The sequence below is a fragment of the Elephantulus edwardii genome, unplaced genomic scaffold, assembly GCF_000299155.1.
Source record: "Elephantulus edwardii isolate Elephantulus edwardi_28Jun2011 unplaced genomic scaffold, EleEdw1.0 scaffold00245, whole genome shotgun sequence".
NCBI classification, from domain to species: Eukaryota; Metazoa; Chordata; class Mammalia; order Macroscelidea; family Macroscelididae; genus Elephantulus; species Elephantulus edwardii.
Window position 1 is genome coordinate 691,203 of NW_006399995.1, and position 23,708 is coordinate 714,910.

General features: G+C 34.4%; 1 protein-coding gene across 1 annotated transcript in view; it reads left to right on the forward strand.

Annotated features, from left to right (window-relative positions):
* Nucleotides 1-21,258, forward strand: part of CUL5 (cullin 5) — a 91,124-nt gene extending 69,866 nt beyond the window's left edge. Inside the window, exons 9-19 of the mRNA XM_006899044.1 lie at nt 2,378-2,508; nt 2,943-3,050; nt 5,945-6,009; nt 8,791-8,923; nt 9,600-9,731; nt 14,665-14,788; nt 15,119-15,294; nt 15,989-16,150; nt 17,290-17,408; nt 18,008-18,131; nt 20,056-21,258. Of these exons, the coding sequence (XP_006899106.1) occupies nt 2,378-2,508; nt 2,943-3,050; nt 5,945-6,009; nt 8,791-8,923; nt 9,600-9,731; nt 14,665-14,788; nt 15,119-15,294; nt 15,989-16,150; nt 17,290-17,408; nt 18,008-18,131; nt 20,056-20,250 (1,469 nt within the window). The 3' untranslated portion in view covers nt 20,251-21,258. The remainder of the gene's footprint in view (nt 1-2,377; nt 2,509-2,942; nt 3,051-5,944; nt 6,010-8,790; nt 8,924-9,599; nt 9,732-14,664; nt 14,789-15,118; nt 15,295-15,988; nt 16,151-17,289; nt 17,409-18,007; nt 18,132-20,055) is intronic.
* The last annotated feature ends 2,450 nt before the right edge of the window (nt 21,259-23,708 follow it).

The window sequence follows — 23,708 nt, forward strand, 5'->3', positions numbered from 1 at the left end:
ACGTGTAAAGCATTTCTTCCCTAAATACTACTGCCCCCCCCCCTTTCTTAAAAAGTATCTGAATTTCCACTTGTTTTCAGAAGTAGCATCTTGCTTATTTACCTATTTCTGGAGCTCTGGTGGCCTAATGGTAAGGAACTGTGCTGCTAAACCAAAGGCACATGGTTCTAATCCACCAGCTGGTCCTCAGGATAATGATGGACAGTCTCCTCCCATGGAATTTACAGCATCTGAAACCCGGTGGAGCATCAGCTATGGTTTGGTTCTGATAATGGCAGCATTTACGTATTTATACTGTATATAGGATACAACTAACCTGGAACCTTGTAATGAATCTTTTAGAAAGTAATAAACCATCTTTTGTTAATAATGTGAATTTATTTCCTTCACTCCTCAATTAAAAAACTCCATCAAACAAACAATTAAAAATCTTATAAAAGAGTAAGCAGCATGGAAGCAACTGCATTTGACCGCCGCTAACTCCAGAATGAAGAACCATCTCCATTGACAACATCAATTAAATAAAACCACTTTCTATGATGTCAGACATGCCCCATGCTCTCTAAACCAGCTTAAATGGTTCTATAACCAACTGTCCGTCCCAAAGCTCTTGATTTTTTGCTACTGTGTCCACTAATCCATTGCAGTGGCCATACAGAGCTCACAGGCCATAGTCAACGATTATCTGGTTTATGAGGGGAATTTTAATAGGTTATAACTCACCCTGGAAACAGAATGCAGTTCTGTCAGGATAGCTTCTCAAGAGTGCTTGCAGGCCCTTTAACATTTAGCCTTGTGGCTTTAGGTCAGGGCTACAAAGCTTTAGTCCTGTCAGTTATTACCGCTACCCACATCACACCCTCTACCTTGACCTCCACCGGTAGAGGAGCTCCAGCTCTGGTTCTCTGTTGGTGCTGTTTTCACCTAAGTCCCAGCCAGACTAGGGCAGGAATCTGTGACCTGAAAGGGCACATAATGCATTTCCTGTCTCCTGTTTCTTACTTATCCTAAGATTTTCATCTTCTGTCTCTAAACTTGGCAGAATGACAAAACTAATAAATCTCACCATTAGTATTTGCATGTTCCACCCAAAAGGGTACTGTTCACCTCATGCACATCTTAGGCATAGCCCCACCCAGCCATGCAGCAGGTGAGGAAAATGGCATTTGACAACTAACTTGTACCGCAACATGAAGTGTATTTCTTAAGCGGCGGTCAAATGCAGTTGCCTCCATGCTGCTTACTCTTTTATAAGATTTTAAATTGTTTGTTTGATGGAGTTTTTTAATTGAGGAGTGAAAGAAATAAATTCACATTATTAACAAATTTCTTTTATTGGTTAAATGGTTCTTTATTAAAGATGTTTTTGGGGGAACATTATAAAACAAAAGTAATATAACAAAAGTACTGTAGTACAAGTCACACATATTCCTACTATTCAAAAATAGTATTTTTATCCCTGGTTTTATTGGGCATTTAACTGGACATTACAGTTAATTTCATGATTTGGTTAAATTTCTAGTTCCAAAGTATTATATGAATTCCCGTAAGTTCGTTTACTCCTTACAAGCATTTATAGATTTATAGTAAAAGTCAGTATGCTCTTTGGCATAACTGAAGTCTTTTAATTTCTGTACTGCAGTCAAAAGTTCTATCTGATTGATGTTCGACTCCCTTTGAAGGTTTTATGTGGTCATAATTAGACCTGAGATAATTTTTGTGCAGTTCAAGTTATATATGAGAAGGTACCTTGTAAATGGAACAGTTCCTTATGAATACACTTGGCACAGTGACTGTGGCAATGGGGTCAGATTTAGCAGAGGTGGTAAGATTGAGTCAACATAGGGCAAGGTTCAGAACCGTTTTTATAGGATCACTGAGTCATAGTTAACCCAAAGGCACATAACAACAGCAGAACAGCAATAATTACTTTGAAAAATATGACATGATTTTTAACCCTTTGAATGATGTGATTCTGTATTTAATGTTTCTGCCTTATGAAGTATACTAATCTGCAGAAATTTTTTACTTCTTAAATTTAAAAAACAGTGTTTATGAGTTTTGTATGCAAAACAAAATAAAATTTAAAAAAAAATCTGTCATTTTGAAGGCAAAGTAACCTACTTTAAGAGTTGTTTTACAGAATATAATAATTTAAATTTTCCCCCTGATTTTATATATTTGTCAAAGTACAAAGTAGATCAAGAAGTCCTTACTGAATACTTAAAAAGAGGACAACTTATACACCACTTGTAGCCATAGAATACTATTAGATTATTCTTCCTATTATAGATATTCTAGACTCATGAGATTAAGTATGAAAGGAAATGTATTCTAGTGGATGAATTGATTCCATGGATGTTTTGTATAATTTCAGAATTGCATTTAATGTTTTCATTGATGGACAAAGTTCCTAATGGGATAGAACCAATGTTGAAAGACTTAGAAGAACATATTATTAGTGCTGGTCTGGCAGACATGGTAGCAGCTGCAGAAACTATTACTACTGTAAGTTTTTTCCAATAGCAATTATAAGTGTATTATTAAAGGTGGGGTGGTTTTTTTGTTTTTTTTTTAAAATGCTGGATTGATAATTTAAAGTCACAATTGGTAGTTCTCTAGAAGAAAATGAATGCCTCAGTGAAAAATAAATTTGTTTATAACTTTCACAAAACCTTAAATTAAAATAGAAAAATTATGACTTCGCTTTGTGAATGTGGATGAATCAGAAAACAAGGCACTTCTATCAGTAGTCTACTAGCTCTCTTTTTTAAATAAACTTAAAACAGTTATCCTTATAATAGGAGTTAAAATGCAAAGCAGTAATATTGAAACATCTTTTCTTTTTAAGAATTCTTCAGAAGTATAAAACTGTTTTTATTGTTTTCTCTGTTTTCATCATGCTCTTAAAAACTTAAGTAATATAAAAACCTTTTTTTTAGGATTCTGAAAAATATGTTGAGCAGTTACTTACACTATTTAATAGATTTAGTAAACTTGTCAAAGAAGCTTTTCAAGATGATCCACGATTTCTTACTGCAAGAGATAAGGTTTGTATATGTTCCTATAAACACTTTGTATTAATAGTGCTAACTGTCATAATTTGCTTTTAATATGAAAATTTGTATCTTATGCTATTGTACTCTAAAAATTTCAGTTTTCTCAAAAGAAAGAAAGGCAGCTATATTTATTACATTTGGTTTGAGAGATAGAAATGTTTGTAAACACTGGCTGGCTGTACCTGATCTGGAACAGTTTATGTGGCATTTAAATAGAGACTTGTTCTTGTCTTGATTTTTTCCAGAAATTTCTTAAGATTTCATTTAAAGAATATTAACTCTGTGACTTCCTTGATACATAAATAGTCCTAAGCAGAATTTTCACTGAAGTGTGATAATAATAAGATAAAGTGTAATCTTTAGAGTTGTATCTAGAAATGACTCATTTCTTTCTCTGCCTGCTATGAGTGTTTTGATTTTTTCCTGAAGCTCCAACTGTTGATGTAAAGGAAGAAGAGTTGAAACTTCCAGAGAAAACAGTATCTACGTTGACCCCTCTAGGACAGGAGTGCTAAAAAAAGGAGAGAACCACTTTTTCCGGGATGCCTTTAAATAAGTAGATCAGACTGGGAGTTTAGAGGGAGTGGAGGGAACAACAGATGCAGAGACTTTCAGACAGGAATATACCTGTTCTGTTTGCTCATCAGAGGTCACTGTGACCAGAATGGATTGAATGAGGGAGAGAATAGTAGGAAATGAATTCATAGACCTAATAGGTGATCAGATCATGAAGTCTCTGGAAATCATGATAAAGAAATTGGTATTTACTCTGAGTAGGATGAGGAAGTCACTGAAAGATTTTAAGCAAAGTGGCCAGACCGGACATATGTTTAATGGGTTACTTTTGCTGCTGCAGAAAGAAAAGACTGAAGGAAAAAAGAATTAGAGGAGAGTGTTGGCCTAAAATAATATTAGGTAGAAGTTCTCAAAAGTTGTTGGATTCATATTTTATTATGAAAATAGACTATTCAGTATTTGCATAAAATGTGAAATATGATGGGAAAAGATCAGTCAAAATTGGTTCTTGTCAACAGAAAAGACAATCTTACTGAGATGGGGAAACTGTGATTGAAGTGAGTTTGGGGAGCCAGTGCAGAGAGATCAGGAATTATTTTGAAATATCTATTAAGTATCCATGGAGATTTATAGGATTTGAAAGATATTTGAGCGCATTAATATAGAGGTTGTATTTGAAGGCTAATACTAGACCTAATCACTGTTGTAATGAGTAAAAGTAGAGGGAGAAGAGCTCCAAGGGTTGGCCTGTGGTTTAGGTGTCAGAGAGATGAGGAGCCGGGACAGGAGCGAAAACGTGAAGAATGTGATGAGGTACTAGATTAGACAACAAGTGTAAAATGCTTTCAGAAAGAGATCTTACAGCATACAGTACAAGTAAGGTGGGAATTAGCTATGTATTCTACAAAGTGAAAGTTGTTAGTGTCGCTGACAGAACCAGGCGGTGGTGGTGGTGATGATGGTGATGATGATGATGATGATGATGATGATGAATGATATGATTAGGGAAATGTCTGATGACAGAGGAGAAACTGGAAACAGTGAGTTAGAAAAATAGTTCTGTGAAGAAGGAAGCCCCTGCCCATTCCAAAACTGAAGCCAAAGCAAAGGCATTAAAGCCCAAGAAGGCAGTCCTGAAGGGCGTCCACGGCCAAAAAAAAAAAATCTGCACAGGATGTCACCCACCTTCGGGCGGCCTAAGATGCTGAGACTCTGAAGGCAGCCCAAATACCCCTGGAAGAGCGCCCCCAGCAGGAACAGGCTTGATCACTCGGCCATCATCAAATTTCCCCTGACCACTGAATCAACCATGAAGATAGACGATAACAACACACTTGTGTTCATTGTGGATGTCAAGGTCGACAAGCACCAAATTAAACAAACTGTAAAGAAGCTCCATGATGTTGATGTGGCTACAGTCAACACTTTGATTAGGCCTGATGTTCGACTTGCTCCTGACTATGATGCTTTGGATGTTGCCAATAAAATTGGGATCATCTAAACTGAGTCCAGCTAGCTGATTCTAAATACAAGTTTTTCTCAAAAAAAAAAACAACAACAAAACAACTTTAAGGAGCTTGACTTAGACGGAGAAAAATGGGACAGTAACTCAAGATAGAGGTAGCAAAAAGAAAAACTCAAAATTTTTAAGATGTGATAAAATGCTGTATGTTTTTATATGCTGAGGAGACAAGTGGAAAACTGATAGTAGAAAAAGAAGAGGGGTTGACTTAAGCAAGAGGGAATGAGATCTAGAGTTCAAATAAAAGGTCTGTGTTATGCTTAGGAGCAAAAGCACTTTATCCATGGTATTAAGAGAAGGAAGAACTTGAACTTGAATGCAGGTCTGGAAATTCTGTGTTTACTTTCCCCCCATCAGTAAAATAGGGAACCATTTCTCAGATAAGAGTGTACAAAAGAGAGGAAATCATGAAGGTGGGAGGAGAAAAGAGCTGATGAGAAATATCTAGGAGATGGTGAGCTCTGGTGGTCTAGTAGTAAGAACCTGCACTGCAATCCCAGAGGCACACAGTTCTTCTCCACCAGATGCTCTGCTGGAGAAGGAAGGGCAATCTCATGTGCCATTTGGACCTGATTCAGCGGTACACAACAAGAAAAAAAAGAGGGAATATCTAGGAGGAAAACAGAATGAACAGACAAGGGAAATGACAGGTGTCAGGCAGTATTAAGGTCCCAAAGGAGAATTAAAATGGTTATAACTTGAAAAATTGTACTAGGCCAAATACACTGTTAAAAATAAAACTTTATGCATTTTTACGTAGATCTTCTATTTTTACACATTTTAAATTTTAATAATTCTGTTTATATACTGAAAATAATGTTCATATTTTATTTTAACTTATTTTCAGGCATATAAAGCAGTTGTTAATGATGCTACCATATTTAAACTTGAATTACCTTTGAAACAGAAAGGGTAAGTTAAAAAAAAATAATCTTTTGAAAGTAAATATTTTTTGAATGTTAAATGTAGAGTTGCTTAAAAAAATAAATGTTGAGTTGCTAACTGAAAGTTTGGTGGTTGAACCCCCAAGAGTCTTCTTAGGAGAAAGATAAGACAGTCTGCCCACCTAGATTTGTACTTTTAGACCCCGTTTGGTCATTTCCAGGAGAGAAAACAACTGAAATGCTTATACTTACACTGTTTCTATGGAAGAAAGCAATTTTTTTACAGAGTTTTATAAAGGTAAATCTAAATGTAGGATCCTGGCTGGCATTGTGAGAGATTAGTGGTTCAAACTGACAATAGCACAAAGGGAGAAAGATGAGCAGTATCTTCTCAAAGACCTATACCCTTGTAAATCAATGGCAGGTCACTACAAGTCAGACTGGACACAGTGACTGGGTTGTAGTTAACATATGATGATGCACCATTCCACTCTGATTATTTACTAGAGCATTAACAAAATATGACCAGAGACATGTGCATAAGCGTTTATAGCAGATTTCATTATATTTACTATTGTGAGGAACTCAGATATTCTTTAATTGGTAACTACATAACAGTCATAAAATGGAGTACTACTCAGCATTAAAAAAAAGTCTTGTGATAGACATGGTATTTTGGATGAATCTCAATTACAATCAAAAGAATTTCATTTAAAAAACTCCAGCTATAGAGTGACAGGGATCAGTGTTTGCAGGGAATATGTATTAAAGCAAGAGTATGATTACAAAGGATTAGCTTTTTGGGGTGGTAAAATTGTTCTTTATCTTAATTTAATGATAGTTACATTGAGTATATGTTGTTTGTTTTCATGTGCCATTGAGTTGGAACCAGTGGTGGCAATACTTCTGTAACTTTGACAGTGTTAACTCCTTACCCCGTAGGCAATCTTATGCTTGTGAAAATTCACAGAAATATACAAGATAACACACTAAAAGGTATTTGTTGTTGTTTAATCAACTGTGAGCCTTAGTGACCTGATGAACAATAGCTCTGAACTCTGCTCTGGCCTTAACCAGTCTCACTGTCTCTGACACTCTCATTACCCCAGAAATATTTTTTTACAGTTTCTAGATGAGGAATTTTTTTTTTCTAACTTAAATTTTATGAGTAATGCTAAAATATTTGAAAAGTAGCATATATCCTAAGAAGAAAAAGTAGTGATTTTACTACTGGTGGGTTTTTTTTCTTTTTCAGTTACCTTTTTGTCAGGAGACAAAGTTTAAGATGTTGGATATTACAACAGTAGATAATCTGGGTCATTCAATATTCTAGTTATTGGCCTGTTTCAGGAAGGCATATATTCTCTTTTAAATCCTAAAATCTCTTCATATGTATATACTTCATCCTCATTGTTTCTATTTTTTTTCCTGCAATTTCGTAAAATTAACCATTTTTAAAATGAGTCTGCCTGCTCTTAACCAGCCAACTTTTAAATACATTTCAAAGGAAATTGTAGGTATTAATAACTTTCCCTTGCTAAATACTTTATTTAAAGGTATTTTTGTTTATATTTCAAGGTAAAATTTATAAATAACCATATGCATAACTATTAAGTATCTGATTCAGTGAAAAGTGACAAATGTTTCACGTGCCCAGCCCATTGCTTTTGAGTTGATTCTGTTAAATCAACCAACTTTTAAATACATCTTAGCAGGTTGAATTCAAAAGGAAGGAGGCAGAACAGGGCTGTAGACAAGTTGTTACAGTGGTTGAAGCATGAGCCCTTAGGTTCATAATTGGAGCAGGACGAGGTTTTATTCTCGTCATTCTGAATTGACACAAACAGTAAAATTATACATATACTTTTGTTGTAAATGTAGTTATATACAAACGATTTAGTATCTTGTTTTGATAAGTTGTATACGGATAAGTCTTTCTTGGATTACCTCATCCCTAAGAAAATAATACTTGAATGCCCAGGAAATTTTATAAGCTTGTATTTAAACTTCTAGAACATTATCTGTAGAAGCAGAATAAAGAGTAAATGTGAGACAAACATAAAAACACATTAAACTGGCTTAAAATATTGTGGATAAAGTGAAGTAGGTCTAAGTCTCACATTGTTTTTCTTTTAGAAGAGTGTGTACAGTCTTTAAAATGAGTAGGCAGGTATCACACTGCCTAGAAATTTAGGATATATTGGATAAAACAGTGTATATTAACTTGTAAATGTTGAGTTACAGATATGCAAGCGTTTGCTTAGTTTTTCAGTTGTTGTTATGTGTTGTTGAGTCACTCGCAACTCATAGCGACCCTATGTACAATAGCCCTGAAACCTGCTCTGTCCTGTGCCACCCTCACTGTCTCTGACACACCTACTCTCCCTACCCCAATTACTTAATCGATCCATCTCATCGAGAGTCTTCCTCTCCTGTGCGGTCCCTCCACCCTCCCAAACATGATGTCCTTCTCCAAGGACGGGTCTCTCCTTGCATCATGCCCAAAGTATGTCAGTCGAAGCATCAGAATCCTTGCCTCCAAGGACCAGCCCAGTTTCACCTTCTCCAGGATGAATCTGTTCTCCTAGCAGTCCGTGGTATATTCAATACTCTTCTCCAACACCACAGATCAAAGACATCAAAACTCAAGTCATGGTTTAACCTCCATGAGCTAAAGCTAAAGTGACCAACTGGGCGCATTCTTCCTACAAGTATAAGGTCAACATATATGTTTGAAAAATGAGTCTTAGAAGAAAATACTTACAGGCATAAACTGCTTTTCATCAACTGATTTTTAATTGCTTTTTAGGGTGGGATTAAAAACACAGCCTGAGTCAAAATGCCCTGAACTGCTTGCCAATTACTGTGACATGTTGCTAAGAAAAACACCATTAAGTAAAAAACTAACCTCTGAAGAAATTGAAGCAAAACTTAAAGAAGTGGTACATAATTTTTTTTATATTTAAAAACTTTAATGATCTTCCTTTTAAATTGTTTTCTGTTTATGACTTTCTGTGATAGCATCAATTGAAAAATATTTATAAGTAACTAATTTTACAAGTTTTATAGTAACAGAACTCTGCAGGACAGTTCATTTTCTACCTGGAAAGGAAAAGAGACAACATCTTTTCCTTTTCTTCAGTCTTTAAACAAGTAAAAGAGAAAAGTAGAGCTGGAAGACTGGAAGTTTTTCCCTCCTTTTTTGTGAATAACCATGTTAGCCAAAGATAAGGAGTGTAGTGTAATTGCGTTGTAGTTACGTCTCCTGATTGTTCATTTAATTGGGGAAGGGGGGGTTTGAAAAAGACTCTCCAGAGAATAGACAGAAAAGTGCCAGGGAAAAAAAATTGAGGAAGAACTATTGATTTTTCACGAAGCGTTGTTACATTTTATATGAGAAAAGCTATGTCTGGGAACAAAATCCAATTTGATCTAAATCAGATTCTCAAGTTTGGTAGATTTTAAAGTGGAAATTAGCATAGGATTCAGGACTTATGTTCAGTTTCTGTCTTTTTAATATTTCATAAATTTCTGATGTTTTATGAATGGGAATTACAGAAAAGTCAAAATTAGATATCTACTATGTAAGAATTGAAAGTGACTTTGTTTTCCATACAGCTCTTGGTGCTTAAATATGTACAGAACAAAGATGTTTTTATGAGATACCACAAAGCTCATCTGACACGACGTCTTATATTGGACATCTCTGCTGATAGTGAAATTGAAGAGAATATGGTCGAGTGGCTACGAGTAAGTAAACTTTTGGTTTTATTACTTCCTATAGTCCAAGTTGCTGTTTATTATTTGATGTAATACGTGCTTCTTATGTATCTGTAAGTAATGCATTGTGGCACTATTCTTAATGTACATATTACATAAATACAACATGAATATATAAAATAAGGAAGCTCTGGTGACATAGTGGTCACCAACTCCTAGGTATGTCACAGTTTAAATCCACTACCTGCACCACAGGACAAAGGTGGAAATTATAATCTCCTATTCAGTGTACAGCCTTTGAAAACCTGCAGGAGGAAAGGCAATGAGTTGGTTCCAATTCATTGCACATAACAATAATATCATAACATAATAATAAAGTATAATTTATAATTATAAATTATAAGTATCATTTATAATTTTATAAAGCAGTTTTGCTGTTCATTCGATTTGTTTCACTTTTATTTGTTCTTCCACACTGATTGGAATTTACCCTGATTTGAATTTACATGGTTTTGTTTGTTTAGTATTTTTGTTGTGTGTGTGTTTGTTTGTTTAACTGCTTAACTACAGAGATACATGTAAACAAAATAAACGGTACTTTTGCATAGTCCCAAAGAACCAAAACCTCTGGTTGTTATGGGCCATCAGGTCAGAACTGTGTCACATTTGTAAATTACACAGGAGGAGATTGTCTATCTTACCTTCCTCAGATTCAGACTTTATATCATTGGATGTTGATGGATTCAAGCTGCCTCTCTTTTGAGTTGGCCACTTGGCCTGACTAGACCCCAAGAGAGCCTTAATTTAGAATACAAGTATTTAAGTGATGACTTGCTAAATGTAACTAAATTTCCATATTAAAATATTTTAATCTTTCTTTTCATTTATGCAAAAGTTTACTTTTATTAAAATTAATATACCCGTCATTCTTATATATGCACATAATTATTTCTGTATGTATTTATTTTAACTCATTTACATACATGTTTCAAATTATAGATAGTCTTATTTGGGAGTCTAGCACAGAATAGGAAGAAAATGTGCAAACATATACTATAAGAAGTGATCTTAATATTAGGAATCAGTGGGAAAATGACAGTAGCTCTGTAACCTTTAGAAGTTTTTACAAAACATTCACAATTCCTTTGTTGTCTATTATACTGGAAATAAGTTAATACTAAATTAACATTTTGTTTCTTCAGTGCACAAAATTTGAAACACTGAGAATGAAAGTCTTTTATTTCTTTGTAAAGAGAATCTACTTATCAGCACTAATTTGAAAAAATAATGTAGATCCTATATCTGATAAGAAACTTGTTTTTTGATTCTACAAAGAAACGTTACAGTTCAACTATAAAAAGACAACCCAACTTAAAATTACACCACTTCTCTGAGAAAACACCAAATGAGGGATGCTCTGCAGCCGGAGGGCCGCAGGCCCAGGATGGGAGCCCACAAAGGTTTCTACACAGGCTTTGCAGGGTAGGAGTCTTGGCTGTGGGTGGGACCACGGAGCTCACGGAGGCAAAGCCATGGACAAGCAGTGTCTCCCAGTCACCAGGCTGATCTGCTCAATGATAAGAAGCTCAAATCCTTGGAGATTTTTCTCTTCTCAGTGCCCATCAAGGAGTCTGCCTGAGGATGTCCCTCAAGGATGAGGTCTTGAAAATAATGCCTGTGCAGAAGCAGAAAAATATATGTTCTGGCCAGTGGACCCAGGTTCCAGGCATTTGTCACCCTTGTAGACTATAATGGCCATATTGGCTTGGACATTTAAATACTCTAGGGAGGTATTTACTGCCATCCATGGGGCCATTATCCTGACCAAGCTCTCCATTGTCCTTGTGCGGCGTGGCATCTGGGGGAATGAGCCTCACACCCTTCCCGTGCAAGGTGACTGGGTGCTGTGGCTCTGCGTTGGTGCATCTGATCATGTGCTCCTAGGCACTGGAATCCTCTAGGCCCCGTGCCCAAGAAGCTGCTGCTGATAGCTGGAATTGATGACTGGTAGACCTCATCCAGGGGCTACACAGCTACCCAAGGCAACTTCACCAGGCCCCCTTTAATGACCTATAGCTACTTGACCCTGGACCTCTGCAAAGAGACTGTTCATCAAATCTACCTATCAGCACTTCATTGACCATCCTGTAAAAAGCTACTCCGGAGCTTCTATACAGAGGACCCAGGCTCCAGCCAGGGCTACCACATAGTAGTTTTTGTGTAACAGAAATAAAAGTGAATTAAGGATGGGGAGGAAGACCAGAGATTCCAAAAGACATTTCTCTACATCATTTAAACAAATAACCCATAAGTACAGGAAAGGATGCTCAGCATTGTTAGTCATTAGAGAAATGCAAACTCAGATCCCCTTGAGATACCATGTTGACAAGTCAAGAAAAATTGGGTCTCATGTACATTGTAGGTGTTCTAAAACGATGCAGATGCTGCTTTAACTCGGATGGCTAAACTGGAAAAAAATGTTGACTTAAAGAAATCAGAACTCTCATACACTGTTGATGGAAGTGGTACAGCAGTTCCTAAAAAAAAAAAAATGTAACTGTGTAGTGAACACATTGTTTGTGATTGTGAATTGCCATCAGGTTAATTCCAACTGGTGGTGACCCCCTGTGTACAGAGTAGAATCACTGTAAAGGGTTTTCAAAGCTGTCCCTTTAGAAAGCGGAACCCCAGGCCTGTTTTCCAGGCTTCAGGGTGAGCTCAAACTACCAAGCTTTTTTTTTACTCACAGTTGTTGGAATTATTAGGGAAATAGGTTGGAGAGTAAAGGAGGCAAAAAAATATACAATGCAAGTCAGGCTCAGTCCAGAAATACCAAGTCACACTAACTGCAAGACATAATTCTTCAGTTAGTTCCGTTTTCATTAGCAAGTCAAAGTCAAGGTGCAGTTCGCAGAACAAATAAACCTCTGGTTTCTTCAATTTTCCAGCAAACTTTATCTCAGAAAATCACCTTTTCCTTCAGTCATCCAGCAAGCTAAACCTTTAACTATGGCTCCATCTCCAGGGTTCCTCTGATTATACCTTGTCACAATCTCTTCACCGTCTCTCCACAGTGCAGCAGTCACTTCACCATCTCCCACAGTCTCTTCACCCTCTCTTCATCACCTTCTTTCACAGTGTGGAAAGTGCTCCCTTATATTAGTTATACAGCAGTTGATTATTTGCAAGACTTTGTGTCTGCAGTGAAGGTAGCTAGAAATCATGCCCCCAAGTGAGACTAACTAAATGGCCAGAAAGCCATTTTCAAGCCACACTAAGTTTCGCTATCCTCATCCCTAAGGAACTTCTTCTGGGACATAGTTCTTTCTTTGTTGGCAGTTCAAAGGATATGAAATATTCTTTGCCAATACTGCACTATAAAAGCATCAGTTTTTCTGAGATCTTCCTTATTTATTATACCCCTTTTAGATGCATAGGAAGCAATTGACATTACCTTGGCTTGTAATATTTTTGTTGTTACGTGCAAACTACCAAATTTTTACACTACTCACAGACTCCAGAGTTACTATATAACCCAGCAATTCCATTCCTTATCTCTCTCCAATAGAAAGGAAACATGCATGCACAGAAACTTAAACACAAATTTCATAACAGTATTATTCATAATAGCCAAAAAGTAGAAACAAACCAAAATGTTAACAGTGAATGGAACAACAAAATGTGATTTATCTATATGTGCAATATCAGCCATAAGAGAAATGAAATTCTAATACATTCTTCAAAATGCATGAGTTTTGGAAACAAGCAAAACTAACCTGACAGGAAGGACATACTTTCTATGGTTTTACTTATAAACTATCTAGAATAAGCAAAATAATAGGAGCAGGACCTAGTAGGGAAAGAAAAAGTGACAGTGGTTGCTAATAGATACTGTGTTTTTGGAGTGAGGAAGGTCTTCTAGAATTATTTAGTGGTGATATTTGGAGAATTTTGTGACAATATATCATAAAATGCCGTTAATTATACAGTTTACTTTTATAATAGATGAATACTACCCAGTAAAGTTGTTAAATCAACAAAAGTAGCTTGAGTAATGATTGTCTTCTTGTCATATCATGTAGAGTAAGCTTCCTTTTTATCACTTGCAATGCCATACTTATTTAAATCTTCATCAGATACCAAAATTTTCTCTTTTGGGCCTTCAGTGTTGTGAAATATTTAAGACTTTCTTAAATTTTTATCAGTGTCTCTTCCTCTGGGGCATCATTATTCTTTTTGTCACTACTGCTTTTCTCATTTATGCCTGTGATTTCACCTTTAAGTTTTTAAGTTTCTCTTGTTGCACATTTAGTGTCTAGCAGTGGCACTATTATAGTATCCATTTCTTCTCATGCTACATTTGTACTTAATTCTGTTTTCACATCCAGCTTTATCACTTTCCAGTTTATAAGTGCAATATATTTCCCTCCCTTACTTTTTTTTAGGCTTTTATTATTATTATTACTTTTAATGAAAGTTTACAGAGACAGGATTTCCAATCATTCATTGTTGCACTTTTCTCCCTGACCACCCCCTCTCCCTCCCCGCCTCTCTTACTTTTGCATTTTATCTTTGGTGTAGTTTTATCTACTTTGTTGGCCAATTACCTGATTCGGTTATTTTTTAATAAGTCATTTGATTTTATCTCTAGGGTAAAAAGATCTACATGCTTTGTTGTCATAACAGAATAATAGATAATTAACACATTTCAGCAAGTGAATTTTGAACTGTGGTGTTAGGAAGCTGATGCTGTTTACATATGTTGAAATTATGCAAAACAAAAAAATTATACTATTCTACTTAAAAAAATGTATTAAGTATTAAACAGTCTAATAACTAACAGGAAGGATTTGGTATTAAAACATCTTAAGTTTTCCATTCTTTTTCTTCCCCCAAAGAGTTTATAAGATTATGTTATGTTATTTAACATCTCTCTGTCTTTGATTTATTTTTTTTTTTTTAGGAAGTTGGTATGCCAGCAGATTATGTAAACAAGCTTGCTAGAATGTTTCAGGACATAAAAGTATCTGAAGATTTAAATCAAGCTTTTAAGGAAATGCACAAAAATAATAAATTGGCTTTACCAGGTATTACTTTATAGTTAAATGTATTGAATATACTTAAAAATTAATTTTGAAATAGAATTTTATTTTCTAATAAATAAATGTAGTACTACATCCACAGTTACTAAAGAAGTCCATATTCCTGAGATTTACTGATAAACTATATTATTACATTTGCAGATTTTGTAAAAGCAATCACAAAAAACTCACTTAAAAAAAACCCACAAAAAAACCCTAAGACGTTTTTTACCTTTCACTAAAATTTATCCCGTGATATTTAATTTTTAGACATTTTTTCCCATTGTCATGACTATCTACTATAGATTTATGTTTTCTAATATTCTTAACATATAGCTGACTCAGTGAATATAAAAATTCTAAATGCTGGTGCCTGGTCAAGAAGCTCTGAGAAAGTGTTTGTCTCACTTCCCACCGAACTGGAAGATCTGATTCCTGAAGTAGAAGAATTCTACAAAAAAAATCATAGTGGTAGAAAATTGCATTGGCATCATCTCATGTCAAATGGAATTGTAAGTAGCTGTGTTGGTTTGGCTGAGAGTAGTAGAACTCCAAGTAAGAAAGGCTTACCCAAGATAGGGAGTATGTGGGGAATGTAGACAATGAAGTGCTCAAACTCCTAGCCAGATGGTGGGTGGTCCAGACGAGGCATCTTGAATAACAGGCCTGGCATCTACTTCCCAGTGTCACAGCCCTGAAAACCCTGTGCAGCAGTTCTGCTCTGCGTACAAAGCTTTACCATGAGTCAGAATTTTAACAGCAACAACTAAGAACACCACTGCCCCTTTTACTTGTTAGGTTCATGCACAGGCTTCTTGATACACAGCCATTAAGGTATTACTCTTATCTGCATAATTTATTATGATTCCCACTACATATGCATTTCCCACAAAAGGAGGGAAAAGGGGCATGTCTCTCTTTAGGGGCAAATACTAAACATTTCCCTATCACTTCCATTTGTCTGTTACCGATCAGGTAACATTCGCTATTTGTTAAATACAAAGCTGGGAAATAAACTTTTATTCTGGGCAAGCATTAAGGTCTGCTAAAATATTTATCACTATATGCCAAAAGAAGTATGGATACAGGAAGACAGCTAGTAATCTTTTCTTTGTATGATCTTATCTAAGAAATACTATATTGGGTGGTTCATAAACAATCATTATGAAGAGATTCTTAATTTTTTAATCTTTTTTTCTGTTATAGATAACATTTAAGAACGAAGTTGGTCAATATGACTTGGAGGTAACAACCTTTCAGCTTGCAGTGTTGTTTGCATGGAACCAAAGACCCAGAGAGAAAATCAGCTTTGAGAATCTAAAACTTGCTACTGAGCTTCCTGATGCTGAGCTTAGAAGGACTTTATGGGTTCGTTTGTTTCATGTTTTTAAAATTATTTCCTGTCTCTAAAGTCCAGAGTAAGAGCTGCATAGCAAAGTGTGGTGGAGGAAATTGTACGATGAAAAAAATATTTTTTCAAAGAGAAAAGTAGGGAAGTGGGTAGGGAGGAAAATGTGCAACAATAAATGAATGGAAATCCATGTTTTTATAAACTTTGATTAAAATCTCAATGAAAAATATTTTTTTAAAAAAATATTTCCTGTCACCTAGCAGGTCATATATAGTTGTAATAAATTTATAAATTAACAATTTTTAAATTACTGTTACTCAAAAGAGAAAAGCATTAATGTGATAATTAATGGAAAAAAGAAATATATCAAGATGAAGAAAGGGAAAGATTGAATTAGTGTTTTAATGTTAACCTAACAGGAGTGTGACTGAAGACAAGTACTTTTATACTGAGAATGGGTTCAGATACTTCATAATGACCCCAAATTGGGGCTGATTAAAACCAGGAAACTGTAGTCCTTGGAAGACTTGGTAAAATCTACTTTCTGACCTCTGGTTCATAGCTACATTTTACTCCTCCACAGACTATTTTTCAGTTCAAAATACATTTTTAACTGTGGAGGAGAAAGCTGCCTTGTAACTGTGGTATTTGCTGTGGTCATTTAAACCCACTTCTCACATGGTTTGTTTCAGAAAACCAGGTTATTTGGTCAAAATGGAGTGTGATGACATCATAAAAATTAAATTACTAATTATAGCCAGGCCAAGTCAGAGTACATAATCAGTGTGCAAAATAGTTTGGTGGTAGATTTTTCATTCTTTTTCTATATACACAATATGGGAAACAAAATAGTCATGAAGTGAGGAATAGACATATAATCACTCACTCTCCTTTCTGGTCTCATTGCAAAGAGAACAATAACATTTGTTTTCTGATAACCATTTCATTTCACCTTTTCATCTTCTGTTTCCAACTGTGCATTACATTGTTTTACTCAGGATAGTACCCAATTAAAGTTTGGATTCTGAATTTGCATTTATATTTCTTACCTGTATTGATCAGTCAGTAGTACTAATAATGTAGATCAATGCAATAGAATTGATCTTAGTGTTTCATACTACTTATAAACTTAATTTTCTCTTTTTCTTCTGTAAAGTCTTTAGTAGCTTTCCCAAAGCTAAAAAGACAAGTGTTACTGTATGAGCCTCAAGTGAACTCACCCAAAGACTTCACAGAAGGTACCCTCTTCTCCGTGAACCAGGAGTTCAGTTTAATGTAAGTTCTGTTGGTTAATAGAAAGTAAAAGCACCTTATTTGATTTTTAGATGCATTGCTTTTAATAAAATAATAATCTTGCTTAGATAAGAAGCATAAATAACTACTACTATAACCATATATTTACGTCATTTAGTTGTTTATGAGCTAGAGATATTTACTACTTTATAGTATTTTATGTGGATGCAGTTTTGGTATCTTACTGTTGCGTTTCATCTTTAAGTAAACCTATTACACTGTGAAGCAATAGATTCTATAAAAAACCAAATATACAAAAGACATTTTTCTCTTAAAGTCCAATTAAAAGATTACGCTGAATCATGGCCCATGTATCTTCAAATTTCTAGTCACATTTATGGCAATATAAATTACTAACTTTGTTACAGTATGTGTAGTCACTTATATGCTGGCCGGCTATCATTTTCTTTGGGAAAAAGTATAGAGCTTGTTATAAATAAAGCTCCATGTTACACCTTTTCAGCAGATAGTGATTTTTAGACTAATGAAAATTTTTCTCTTCTATAGTGCTGCTCTTTGATCTTTAAAAGCTTTTTCACTTTTTTACATTATTTGATTCAGTGCACTTTTCTTTTTAATAGAAAAAATGCAAAAGTCCAGAAAAGGGGTAAAATAAACTTGATTGGACGCTTGCAGCTCACTACAGAAAGGATGAGAGAAGAGGAGAATGAAGGAATAGTTCAATTAAGAATATTAAGAACCCAGGTTTGTAAAATTAAAACAGAATGTTAGAATTTTTTTTAGACCTTCAAACATTTCATAAGGAAGACCTAATAATGTTCATCTTACTAGAATTTAAAAATTGTCTTGATAGCACTCTGATGGATTCTAATCTTTTGACTGAGTAAAATTTGTTACTTGACATGATTACTTCTTTTTATTGTGTGTCATCAGATTGAAACTAATTAATAGCTGTCTCTCTAGAGGATTTTCAGCAGCAGTAAATCACATGGGAAGTAAATTGCCCATTTTTCTCCCTCAGAACACCTGGTGCATTTGAACTGCTCACACTTGGATTGGCAATGCAACTCCCTTTATGATTTACGGATGATATAATATGATAGTAATACAATTCAGTTATTTTCCTGTGTACCAAATAAATAAGGAGAAGCCATGAAATTCATAGGATTGCTTTGAAAAAGAGTTGTTTGACCTGGAATTGAGGAAAATTCTGGAATGCACACTGTCTCGCCATGCTACTCCTTGAATAATTTCTGGCAGCTCAAGTGGGGGCGACGGCCTCTGGCCTTTGGTCTCTGTTATGTCTTCTCTAAGGACCATCCTAACTACGGTCTTTGCCTTTCCCAAAGCCAGAAATGAGGATTCGTAATTGCTCCTCTTCCTGCCTGCTTGCTCTGCTTCTCAGAGATCTCAGAGCCCAGCTTTTCTTCCTCTTGATTTCTCTTTGGACTTTTGACATAATAAAATCTCTCCCATATGATCAAGAACCTAGTTCCCACTGAATTAGATGTTTTTATTAAAGAGGATTTTTTCCTTGCTCTGTAGTCCTTTAAGCTTAAGTCTATTGCAGCTAAATTCCATTTTGAATGTTAACAGCAATTATTACTTAATTTTCTTTTTATAACAGATTCTAATCACCAACAAGACAGATGAGTTGCCTTTTGTAACCTGTGGAGGCTTTTACTTTAAAAGCCAAAAGAAAAAGAACCTTTTGAAATTATCCTCACTAATAGTAATGAAGGCCTGGTAGTAATGGTGCTTATTCCAGAAGAATTTGCACTACTTAATAATGGCCACGTGGCAATTCGAATCCCCCATTCGCTCTGCAAGTCAAAAATGAGCGAACAACTCTGCAGCTTAGATCTGCAGAAACCTAATGGAGTGTCAAACCTAATAAGAGAGTTTGCTACAGTTAATTCCAACTTGGCAATGTTAGAGAAAAAGTAGTAGTAATCAAGAAAAGTGTTAATAAAATTGACCTAGATGAAAAGTACAAGCTCCTTTTTTTTTTTTTTAAGGAAAAAAAAAAGTAAATGCAAAATTCAGGTAATATTTGGGAAATTTATAAAGAGAGTGAGGTACAGTTTCTGGGGATACAGTTTGTTGAGGGTTGCACTACTAATCCAAGCGCCTTCGTGTGGAAGCAGCAACAGTGGAAGGAAAAGGAGCAATCTCTTACGTGATTTGCATTCTCTGAAAATCCACAGGAGGGTCAGTTCTGAAAATGATATTTTGAATACTCAGAGCAGCCACTACCTCTATATGAAGAAATAACATTGACTAGAACCAAGAATAATTTCTATATAAAATCACCACTACCTCTATATGAAGAAATAATGTGACTAGAACTGAGAATTATTTCTCTGTAAAATAGCTACTAACTTTATATGAAGAAATATAATTGACTAGAATTGGGAATAATTTCTATGTAAGGTAACAAGTCTTAAATTAATGTCTAACACAGTGTGAAGTAGTAAACATACTGTAGTCAGAAATAGGATAAATTTTTTTTAAATATGGTGAGGGAAAGGAATAAAAGGAAATAACCAAAACATTAGCTTTTCCCCCCCAAATTCTCTATAGTCACATTATGTATAAAAAATTACCTGTTCTATTTTGTTAAAAATATTAATATTTTAACAGTTAATATTTTTCTTTTTTCTTTTAGGAAGCTATCATACAAATTATGAAAATGAGGAAGAAAATTAGTAATGCCCAACTGCAGACTGAATTAGTAGAAATTTTGAAAAATATGTTCTTGCCACAAAAGAAAATGATAAAAGAACAAATAGAATGGCTAATAGAGCACAAATACATCAGAAGAGATGAGTCTGATATCAATACTTTCATATATATGGCATAATCTCTAGTATCCTGAACAATAGTAAGAACCCAAATTGTGGAGTGCTTGGGCAGAAAGTTGTTAAAAGTTGTGCTGGAGAAAGATTTATTTGGACTTTGATTACATAAATATTCAAATCTCTGCCTTACCTTACAAAACAACTCGATTTTGCCAATCACATTAGTTAGCATGATGGCATCCCCTTCATGTTGCACACTCTTTTAACAGCATGCTGTTTTGTGGAGAAACTTGCATTCATGAAGAGCCCATTATGAACTTGTCAAAGTAAATTTGATTTCTACCCACCAGAAGAAATACAGATGGGCAAAGGGGAGGTGGATGTTCTTGTTGCTTTTTTTCTCTCAAAAAACAAAAGGAAAGACATGTACTTGCACAAGGAAGGATCTTCATGCACTGAAAATCGCTGTTATCTTTGGGGTTTTAAAAAAAAATGCTATTAGAAATAAAAAATAGCACCCTTGGTTTTCTTTTAGAGTGAGCTGGTCTCCATCACATTGGGAGGGCGGATGTAGGTGGAGAATAAACGCATTTTATAGTATCAGAGTGTTTATTCAGACATTGCTTCAGTATAAAGAATGGATTTTAATTGTGACCTGAATATGGTATTAAATATTTCCAGCTTATGAATGTTGGTTTTCTATAACCAAGTGACTGCTATCTTAGTTGTTTGCTGTTGAATGATAAGTTTTTATCTTACATGGCTGGAGAATTTGTTTAGAAAAAGTCAAACTGTATTAATTGTTGACTCAGATGTTTAAGAAATTTTATGGAGATAGGTCATCATTATGATTGCAGAGTCAAACGAGCAACACAGATGTATTAAGTGTGTTTACCAACACATTTGATATTTATATCCCTAATACTTATTATGCCATATCTAAATTTACTTTAAAACTTAATCCGCTCTGATACACAGTTGTGTACATGATCTTTTAATCTGTAGAATGGAAGTATTTTGATATTTGAAAGTCTCATGATTAGGGATTTATATAGCCTCAGGTTTCTGAAAGTGAAGACTTCAACTTTTAAAAAGTAACAGTAAACATGAGTGACCTGGAAGCAAGAGGAATGGCAGAAGATACCAGAAAGAAGCAAAATTGTTGCAATCTTAATATGAGCAGTAAACTTGCCAAATATATGTACATATATATTTATATTTTAAAAATAAACATTTTTAAAATGTTCAGTGGGCAACACTTACCTTGTTCCTTTCAGTCAGTCCAAAGTAGCAACTAAATAGTTGCTAACAACTGAATACCCAGGAGTAGTTGAAGTTTTGGGAGTTGAATACATGAACACTTAAAAAAAGAGAACAAACTTACTCCCAATTGGGACAGAATGGCTCAACATGGATTTTTATTCATTGTGGTGCATGTATCGAACCTTGTGAATTATTTTCTGTCTTATTTGATATTAAGTAATAGTTTTAAACATTTGGTTTTGAAGATAGTTGTAAATTGAGTGCTGGAGGGCTGGAAGGCATATGCAGTATTAGGAGTGCTTTCAAGGACATTTAATGAAATCAATTCCCAATCCCAGGATGTTTTTATGATAGAAAGAAAAACAGATTTAAAATATATGCAGTTTGGTTGACTGTAGTCAAAAGCCTAACCTGAGACTCATAGGAAATTGGAATTTTGTTTATAATTTAAAATAGTTAAACTTTTACCTCTGAAGTAGTATGTTAATTATTACACCAATCTTACTATTTGGAATTAAACTAAAATTAGTTCTCAATGTTTTCTCTTAATTAAATGACTTCTAACAATGGAAAAATTAGAAATTTAGAAAAATAATTTTATAATGTTGGCCCTGGTGTCTAATAAAAATAATCTGGTATTGGCATGATTTTCATAATGAAGATATGCCAAAGGAGGAAAGAATTGGGTAAAGTAAAATGACAAACCATTTTTCAGAGTAAGTTTCATTGTTTTAAACCATATTATTTCCAACAATTTTTTAATGTCTAATCTTTTTAGTCATATAAGAAGAGCCATGATGTTTTGATTGATAGAGACAAATTTGATGCAAATATGGGTAACTAAATCCATAGCAAAGTTTTCTATTGAATTTTATACATTGTTTAATAGCTAATTATGTCCTAATTGCATTTTGTGCAACAGAACAGCAGTAAATACTGTAGAATTAACAGTTTTCAGCATTTTTTGTTATATTCAAAATTTATCTACTTTTTGGTGTTTATGAGAAACATTTAGTTGACAAGGTGCCTATACCATTACTGAATTTTCTTTAAATATATTTAAAAATAGATTTTGTTAATTTAAAATATAATCTGGAAAAAAATCATTTCACCAGCAACTTGCTAAAATACAGAATCATATTTAGCATCTTTTATCGGGTCCTCTTTGTCTAGTATGTGCTGGTAACTAGTGCTGTGGAGCAAGGATGAAACCTGACATTGTTAAGAGTGAAAAATCCAGACCAAAAGAAAAAAAAATCTCTATTTTTGTCACTAGTACTATGGCAACAGTACACTTCATTAAACTTGGAACTCTCAGCTTTTCACTTAAAGATGTTCCATCTTATAGTGTAAACCTTTGTCATCTCATTGCGAGAGTAAGTTGACATAAAATTTATGAAGTGAAAAATACAGAACAGTTTAAAATGCTTACAGTGAAACAAACTTTAAAATCACTACTGTTCCGAGATTCAATGAGGATGTTGAAATAAATTCTGAAGTCTTCCAGTTTTCACATTCATTGGAGTCCTTGAGTTCTGTCAACCTAATTTACTTAGATCTCTTGCTCTAATTTTGAGCATAAAGTTTAAATTTTCCAAAATTAAATGTTAACTTTCTTATTTTTATTTTTTATTAAATTTAATACAAGATATGAGTTGTTAAAAAGTATTTTGCATTATTTGCTGTAGGATGTCCTTTGCCTTGCTAGAAGGGCACATTTTAAAAATTCCATTTGAGTGGAAGATTTACTAGTTTTACAGAAAGATTTGCTATCTTAAACTCAAGCTGGTTTTTCTATTTTCATGTAAATGACTGGGATGCTATCTTATCAAATCTTCCAAGGTCATGTTTGTGAAATAAACATTACATGAAAGTTTTCCTGTCATCTGCACTATCTGTCGTCTGGAGTGTTGAACAAATTTGAGTTCCTAAGTTGTAACCTATCCTCCTGGTCTCTACGATTTTGAATGTCTGCCACTACATACTGAGATGATAATGCTGTACAATTTTTAATGGTAGCAGTTTCTGTATGCAGTAGGCCAAAATATTTTGATGAACTGCTTAGTTTTTTGGATTTTATTTTTTAAGTTGTATAATTTATTTTCTTGCAAAATAAAAATGTAATATAAAAGATTTTGCTATCCAGGAAATGTTGATGTTCTGTTAATAGTTTCTGAATATAATCATTTTTATAATAAGATTTTTAGTGAGATAAGTCAGTCAGCATTAGTAATCAGAAATGAAATTATTGTGCTCG